Here is an 8,081-nt window from a genome sequence, read left to right on the forward strand (position 1 = left end):
CCACACAACAGCCAGTTTTGTACAAAGAAGCCATGTTACTACAACCCACAGGGAGCTGATTACTGGCCTAGAGCAAGACCGCTTATATTATCAGAGGCTATTCTGGCAGTGGAATTATTTGTTTCGATTTAGATACTTTGTTTATCCTTAAATTATCAGCAGGGTGAAGGAAGGAGAGGGGACATTCAGAGAAGCGATTTGTATGGAAAGCTGCTTGCATGAAGTTCTTGTCAAAGCATGAGACCCCGCTAGGGTGACAGAGCGTCCAGTGCTGAATCAGCAGGTAGCAAATTGTGTAATCTCTCAAAAACACATACACAGATTAAATGACAAACATGGTGTGATGTGAGCAAGTGTTAAAGGCTGCTTTTTACAAGGAAAGTTGCAAAAAGAGGATGGACTAAAGCCAGTGAAATGTTACAGTGGAGTTTCTTCATTTAAAGGCTTGGTTTACAGTAGCTGAATGGGTCTGCTTGGACAATAAAACAAGTTGACTCAAATAGAAGTTTCTTGGACCTTGACAGGGGGTTTGTAAGTAAAAGCTTGTAAGCTTCATGAGACATTTACATGCAAGGCCACACATACATCGGTCAATGTACCCAAACTACATACACCCTTAATTATTCTGAGCGTCCAATTCCAGGATCTACAGCGATCCCTTGGAAAAGGGCTAACACAGCGGTCCTCAACCTTAATGGAGAGGGCAACAATTTAAGACAAAATTGTGTGGGAATGGGGTCAGTGCACGAAAGACGTCCAAAAAAAACAAGTCCCAAACATGATGGCATTCATTCATTCATTTATGATCTGAACCGCTTTATCCTCACTAGGGTCGCGGGGGGTGCTGGAGCCTATACCAGATGACTTCGGGCCAGAGGCGGGGGACACCCTGAATCGGTGGCCACCCGATCGCAGGGCACAAGGAGACCGACAAATCAATCAAATTACAAGAAATAACACCATGTAGGATTAATACAAGGGGAAACGCTCTGTCAATACTGATTCCTATTAATATATAGTAGCATTTCTTACAATTAAGTAGTCATTGAAAATATTTCAGGCGTCAATCAAATTTGTTAAACTAAATGGTTCAACCCCAGATGTTTTCCCCTTAATCCTGTTACCTTTAATGCTAGTTGTGCTAATGTTTATTGTTGTCTATGAAAGAAACAAATGTCAAACTTTAACTTGTTCATTCACATTCAGAAGGAGCAACGCGCGTACACCGGCGAACTGCAGAGTAAGGAATAATGCTGATATCGCCATTAATATGAACTTTAACCCAGCTTGATGCCAATGGTTTTACACTTGCAAGATTCAGCAACGTGTTCGACACAAATCGGCTGACGTTCGTGTGTTTGTGACCCACGAATCGGGACACTGACAGCAGTCCGTCCGTCCGTCCGACTTACCAGAGTCTGTTCATACTGCAGCGCCCGCTGGTCGCTGCCTTCCCCGGCCATGGTGAGCGAGCTCTCTGCCCCTGGTCGGAAAAGCCCGGTGCTTGGATTTCAGAGGAATACCGACAGCGACGTCTCACTGTGTGGGCAGCAATCAGGGCTTGTGACAAGCTTTAAACTCTTGAGGTGAAATCAAAATGAAACTCCAACTAAATAATGCCGCGCGTGTATGGCCAAGTTCCTTCATTTTATACCGAGTGTTGGTCGGGGAGAGTCACTTGTGAGGCGGGACTTCGGCCCGAGTCTAAGGAAGTTTTGATCCTCCCTCTAAGTTAAAGCAAGCACCAATCGACGCGGAATTACCTGCTTACTTTGTTGTTTAGTCAATCATATGAATATGTATGTTATTGTTTCTATATTCACAGCGTAGTTCCTCCCTATTATCTATGATTTGAGTCGCTTCCCCTTAAAGAAGAGTATTTTGTCATTTAAAAAATAAATAAAACTTTTTGATCTGTCAGTATTCCACAGAAATGAAAAGAAAATCTGAGGGGGAAAATAAACCTTATTGACCCAGTTTTGGACAGTAGCTCTAATTACAAATTAGGGCCGGCACGCTAACTGCGGTCCACTGCCTTTTTTTTCTTTCAGCAAATTATGAAAATATCTTTCAATATGGCCCACACAAGAAGCTTAATTTCAGCCTACATTCTGTTGTGTTTCTCAGCTCAAACAGTTCCTGACAAACCTGATGTAGTTTATTGACTTTCAGTATTTTGTTCTACATGAACGTGACTTTTTGTGCTTTTTAATTTTTGGGGGGGAAGTGTAAATACTTGCAGCCCTTAACTCATTCACTGCCATTGACATTTATAGACTTCAAATCCATTTCAACTGGGAAGGCTCGTTTCTCTGCTATTGATGACGATAGATGTCCAATTCAATTTGACTGGGGGCTGGCATCGGTCATATAATCTTAATGTTACAATGACAATGAATGCTATTCTATACAATGAATTAATCCATTAAAATAATTACAATAATTATATTTTAAAATCCTCCATCTTTTGTGTATTATTATTCCAACCATCTGTTTAACAAATTAAAGTAGAATGATTTTAGTTGGACCTTGCCCACCGGTGTTTAACTTTAAAAAAAATGGATTTTTTTTGGTCTTTACGAAGCTGTAACATCAGTTGAAAAGGTGGAGTGGTTTGATTATACAAGGTTGCGAGGGGTCCTGGAGCCCATCCCAGTTGACAACAGGCACCAGGTGGGGACACCCTGAATTGGTGGCCAGTCAATCACAACATTAAACAGTTGTTTAATAATTGCTCTGAGGGAAAACTGTTAAATATCCAGCAGGCTAATGATGAAAATGTTATAATTGGAAAGTTTGAAAAACATTGCATGACACAAGATAATTAAGAGACCTCTGGCAACAAGTCAGAAAAGTTTTATCGCAGAGCTTGAAAAAAAAGTTCAAACACATGATTTGTTTGACTTGAGACAATTTGATACTGATAAACTGAAGTGTTTGGTGTTCTTTTAACCGTCATCAAAGAATGCTGTTGAATGCAAGTGATATTTCAAAGCTTTAGCTGTCAGCAGGCGTGTCAACATGGGATGGAAAATTTCAGAAATTCACATTTCAGTACGCAAATATATTTTCCACTGAAACAATATGCCATGTGTGAAGAAGGTTAATCATTACAACCAATCTGCTTTGTGTGAAACTCACTTTAAAGGGGCAGCATTTATAGATTAACCCTGTTATTGTGCATTGACTTTTCAAGGTTATACAGAGAGTCGCTTTCTTAAAACTTAGCACTAAATTTACTTCAATATACTGGAAAATCTGTTCAGCATATTTGCTTCATATCTGTCTTTTGAGTCTGATATTTCTGTGTAATTTTTACTCCAGTTAAAATAAGAATGCACGTTAGGTTCACTCAATGCTTCAAGGTGCCCCAAGGTCAAAATATTAGTTTAATGGGTGTCGTAAAATCAGTTAAGATCAGAAAATGGGTGATGGAAAAGTACTGGGGGAATAATTTAAAGCAAAGCTTCAGTTGTCAATTCAATAATCAGTTCCCCCCTTTTTATTTTCTTTTTTTCAAATTTTCTTAATGAGCTATTTTTAATAGATGGTGGTAACTTCAGGCCACCAATTCCAGCAAAAATACCAGTTATTTCTATTCTTGTAATGGAGAAAATATCTGCTTTTCTTAATCTTAGCATAATTAATGCCAAATTGTTGTTTCCAATTACGAAATGTTTCTACGGTCTGTTTTAGGATAATTCCTTAAATTTCATTCATTCTTCATTCATTACTCACAATCTCATTTTCTGAATCGCTTTATCCTCACTAGGGTCTCGGGGGTGCTGCACCTTATCCCAGCTGACTACTGGCCAGAGGTGGGGTACACCCTGAATTGGTGACCAGCCAATCGCAGGGCACAAGGAGACAAACAACCATCCACGCTCACACTCATTCCTAGGGGCAATTTAGAGTGTCCAATCAGCCTAACATGCATGTCTTTGGAATGTGGGAGGGAACCAGAGTACCCGGAGAAGACCCACACAGGCCCGGGGAGAACATACAAACTCCACACAGGTGGACTGACCTGGATTTGAACCCAGGTCTCCCACTGTGAGGTCGACGCGCTAACCACTCATCCGCCGGGACGCCCTTTAGATTTAAAATATTTTATAAAATATATTATAATATATATTTTAGTGTATACTGTATGCTTAGCAGCATTTTTTACAACCAGTAGGTGGCAACCTTCAGTGCTGAGAGTGCTTAGGGCAACCAATACGAATTAGAGGAAATATTTAAGATGTATTTACTTAGTCTTTCAACTAGTTAAATGTCAAAAGATCTATTTTTTAACGTTTTAAAATAATTAAATTGTACAAAGCGAAAATCTAAGATATACTGTAAACATTAGCCAATGATCAGGGGGGGCAACAAAATAATGAGTAATACATTGTTAAACAATCAGATTTCCAGGGTTAAAATAGGGAAAAGAAAAAAATCAACCTTGTAAAAAGCTATTTGGAGTTGATTAGTATACATAAGTATTGATGATCAAGGAGAGTGAGAAGAAAATGTAATCAATCATTTACCAAAATACAAAGGATTCCTTATTTACCTTTTGTGTGATTAGTCAAGTACAAACTTGGACAAGTAACACCAAAGGTGCAGTATTGACTAATGACTATCCGTGTCGTTCTACTAACTTAGTTAACAACACTCAATTCACTGGAAAGTTTTATCAGTAGCAACTGCCCTAATTTCTTAATTCTTTACATGGGGTCTCTGCTTTAAACTGTCCATGCTGGACCAGTGGGAATACAAACCTTCTCTCACTGCAGCTGTTTGCAGATTAGTTTGGACACCACTGAGCAAGAGGCTATCACAGCTGACTTCCACTAAAAGGCACAGTCAATTGGGGGCATTCCAAAACCCTGGAGAATCAATTGTGGGCAATTTAACAATGAAGCAAGCAGTTATTCCCTTTTGTTTTTGTAATTCCCTATCTGATCATCATGTTATGTATGTGTTTATTCATGTTGTTTACTGGCAAAAAAAGAATCTTTCAGTAATTGTAGTTTATCCCCAGGCAAAGATATATTTCAAGTTATCGTTCATTCATCTTCTAAAGGGTTGTAGGGGTTGCTGGAGCCTAAGCCAGCTGTCTTCGGGCGAAAGGCAGACTACACCCTAGACTGGTCGCCAGTCAGCCACAGGGCACATATTTCTAGTTATTTTCTTGTTTATACATGTTTTGAACCCATCTTGAAACTCCATGAAGACAAGCTAAGAGGCGTGCCTAATCACGATGCAATCAAAATGCACATATTTTAACCTTTACCTTACCTTACTGTCATGTTGCAATCTGTTGTATATTTTTTTTACCGGAAAAGCCTTATACACCACACTATCATACTATACTTCACCAGTATCTGTCTGTGTGCCTGTCTGATTGTCCGTTCAATTTTCTATGGAGACTATGAATGTGATTGGCCTCAAAATCGTTAAAATAAAGTAAAAGTATATGATCCATACCAAACAATTAATTTTTTCTGCCCCCAGGCATGGTCATCAGTGCCACAGGAAGCAAATGGTCTCCATCGATTGAGATTACTTATATTTTTTGTATAAGCAGTTTGTTAGTGTTTGGTTTATTTCCTGTTTTTCCCTTAATTTGTTGACCAATCTGCTGCCTCTCACGTCACCCCGTTCATACCAGTATTAACTACCTGTAGTTGAAATTTGTCCCCTGTAGACGATATTTGTAAACCTAAATATCTCCCACCCAGTGCATCCAATCACGTTAACTCATTTTGTGCTCTATAGAGGACATACAGAGCTTTCCCATGATACCAAATTCTTTTGCAGTATTCTAATTACTTCATATAGATTGGGGAATTTCAAAATAAATGTGATAGGACAACATTTTTTTCCTGGTAGTCAGGAGGATAAAATCCCTCTGTTTTTCTTTGGTCCTTGTCAGATTGTCATACTACTGTGTTAGGTTTCCCTGCCCCAATAAATTTCCGTCAACCATGATTTTAATTTGTTATTTTGTGTCTTGTGTTACTTGGAGTGGTTTGTGTAGGTGATCAAGTTTCTGCTGAAATATCTGAAATTTCTTTTCACATTTGCACCAGTTCCCATGTTTTTGCCTTGTCTTTCCTTGCACTTGGGTCAATCCTCTGTCACCCCCTTTCCATGCAATATGCATTTTGCTGGGGCTGCCCCCGCCACCACTACCTCCGCTGTACATTGTGCTAGAGCTTTTTTGATCCAAGTGCCAGGCTTTTGGACTCTAAAGATTGCTTGTGCAAAACTGAAATCTCAAGCTACATGTCAATATCTTGAACAGGTTGGGGTGCCTCAAGTGCTCTCTAATTTATAATAACATGTCCCTCAAAGCAACATTAATCTACTAAAATGTTTAGTACCTCTGTATATGTAAAAAGAAAAAAATGTTTTTGTGGAAGGTTCCACAGGGTTGCAGGGACAGTAACATTAACAATAATTCTGAAAATTGGGACATAAATGATTTTCTGTTCTCTTCGTTTTTTGTACATTGTAGTATATATCAGCAAAATGGGCACCTTAGTGTCTGCATTTTCACACGAGACACAAGTACACTGTCAACACAGTCTTTTCCACAAAGACATATCTATTTTTATTGTATTGGAATATTAGATGGGCTAACCAAAAGACTAAAACCAAGTGCTCACTTTCCGGTTCAGCGCTCATACATTGTTTATGAACAAACAAAGTCTATGAGACATGCGGGAGGAGAATGAATTCCCCACATTGAACCTGATCACCTAATGTGGGGTTGGCATTCCAAACTGGCCAACAGCAGTGATTGTTGCATTTTACATGTTGGTTTTGTGGGGTACAAAAGTTGGGTGAAGATGAACTGTGCGAAAGGTCCTTGGATTTTTTACAACTCAATGGGAAACCATTGCCATGCTCATGAATGAGTCTGATGTGAAATATTTTTTGTTTGTTTGTCTAAGATCTTTTTGTTGCTGTTAGGTACACTATGCAAATGTCACCTGTCACAGATCAGGACCTGTTGTTGTCTTTACTGTGATTTCATTTGGTGATGGTGACTTGAAAAAAAAAGCCCAGACATTTAGCGGTGCAGCGAAAAATGTGTTTACTCAGTATGACTATCTGATATTTCTCAACGAGAAATAAATGTTTAACTGTCAACTACATTATCTCCATTACAAACATACATTTCTTATGCATGGTCCAGGTTTTTTGGTGAGGGCATGGGCCGCCCAAGGAAATGTTCCTGATTTCAGTTGCAAATGGTCTATGCTCACAGGTCCATCGTCAGCAGTGTTCTACCAGAAGGTAAAATCTGTTTGAAAAACAACTTTTCTTGCTCTGCGATTGGCTGACCACTGATTTAGGGTGCTACAATAGTTAGCTGGGATAGGCTCCAGCACGCACTGCAACTCTTGTGAGGATAAGCAGTTCAGGAAAAGAATGATTGAATGAAAACAACTCTTTTCTCTCATCACATAAGCCCAATGCCAACTGCAAATGCATAACTAATGAGAGGTATGACCATATCTTTGGGTGAAGACTGGAAGGCCCTTTTCTCAAGTTCCGATTTAAACAAGATACTCCAAGTTTACTCCATCATCAAACACAAATCATTATTAGATCAAAGACATGGTCTTGTGATTTTCAATCTTACAGCCGATGTGGAAAATCAACTTTGTGATGAAGACCGTGACCGTGATTTCCTAGAGGGGACGCATGCATGTTGCACACACAAGACGTTGTGTAGTTGAGTTAAGAGGAGGCTTTTTGCACACATGCACGGGTACCGCAGACTCCACATGCTGGACCCAACCCACATAGCAAAAGTCCAGCTACTGGTCCTACGGGAGGTTTTTGTCACCTGCTGCATCCCAAGGGAAAGTCCATGTTCAAAAGCAATCTTTCATCCTTGGAGAGACTTTGTGTGATGTGATGCCAACGCGCTAACCATTCTACCAGCGAGCCGCCCAGGAAGAAAATAATTGCAAACAAAAAGATTATTTTGTGATTTATGGAAGAATGACTTTTTTTTTAACACTGTGCGGTTGTTTATGCTTTAAGCAAGGACAACTGATTAAGACTTTCTAAGAATT

At 39.4% G+C, this 8,081-nt stretch overlaps 1 protein-coding gene across 4 annotated transcripts in view; it reads right to left on the minus strand.

Annotated features, from left to right (window-relative positions):
- Nucleotides 1-1,693, minus strand: part of LOC144083417 (chloride channel protein 2-like) — a 54,045-nt gene extending 52,352 nt beyond the window's left edge. For 2 of the 4 annotated variants that reach the window (XM_077611246.1, XM_077611249.1), the window contains exon 1: nt 1,413-1,693. In XM_077611246.1, the coding sequence (XP_077467372.1) occupies nt 1,413-1,463 (51 nt within the window). In that variant the 5' untranslated portion in view covers nt 1,464-1,693. The remainder of the gene's footprint in view (nt 1-1,412) is intronic. The other 2 variants (XM_077611247.1, XM_077611248.1) reach the window with 1 other exon arrangement.
- Nucleotides 1,694-8,081: the final 6,388 nt, after the last annotated feature.

The sequence above is a fragment of the Stigmatopora argus genome, chromosome 10 (genome assembly GCF_051989625.1).
Source record: "Stigmatopora argus isolate UIUO_Sarg chromosome 10, RoL_Sarg_1.0, whole genome shotgun sequence".
Classification (NCBI taxonomy): domain Eukaryota; kingdom Metazoa; phylum Chordata; class Actinopteri; order Syngnathiformes; family Syngnathidae; genus Stigmatopora; species Stigmatopora argus.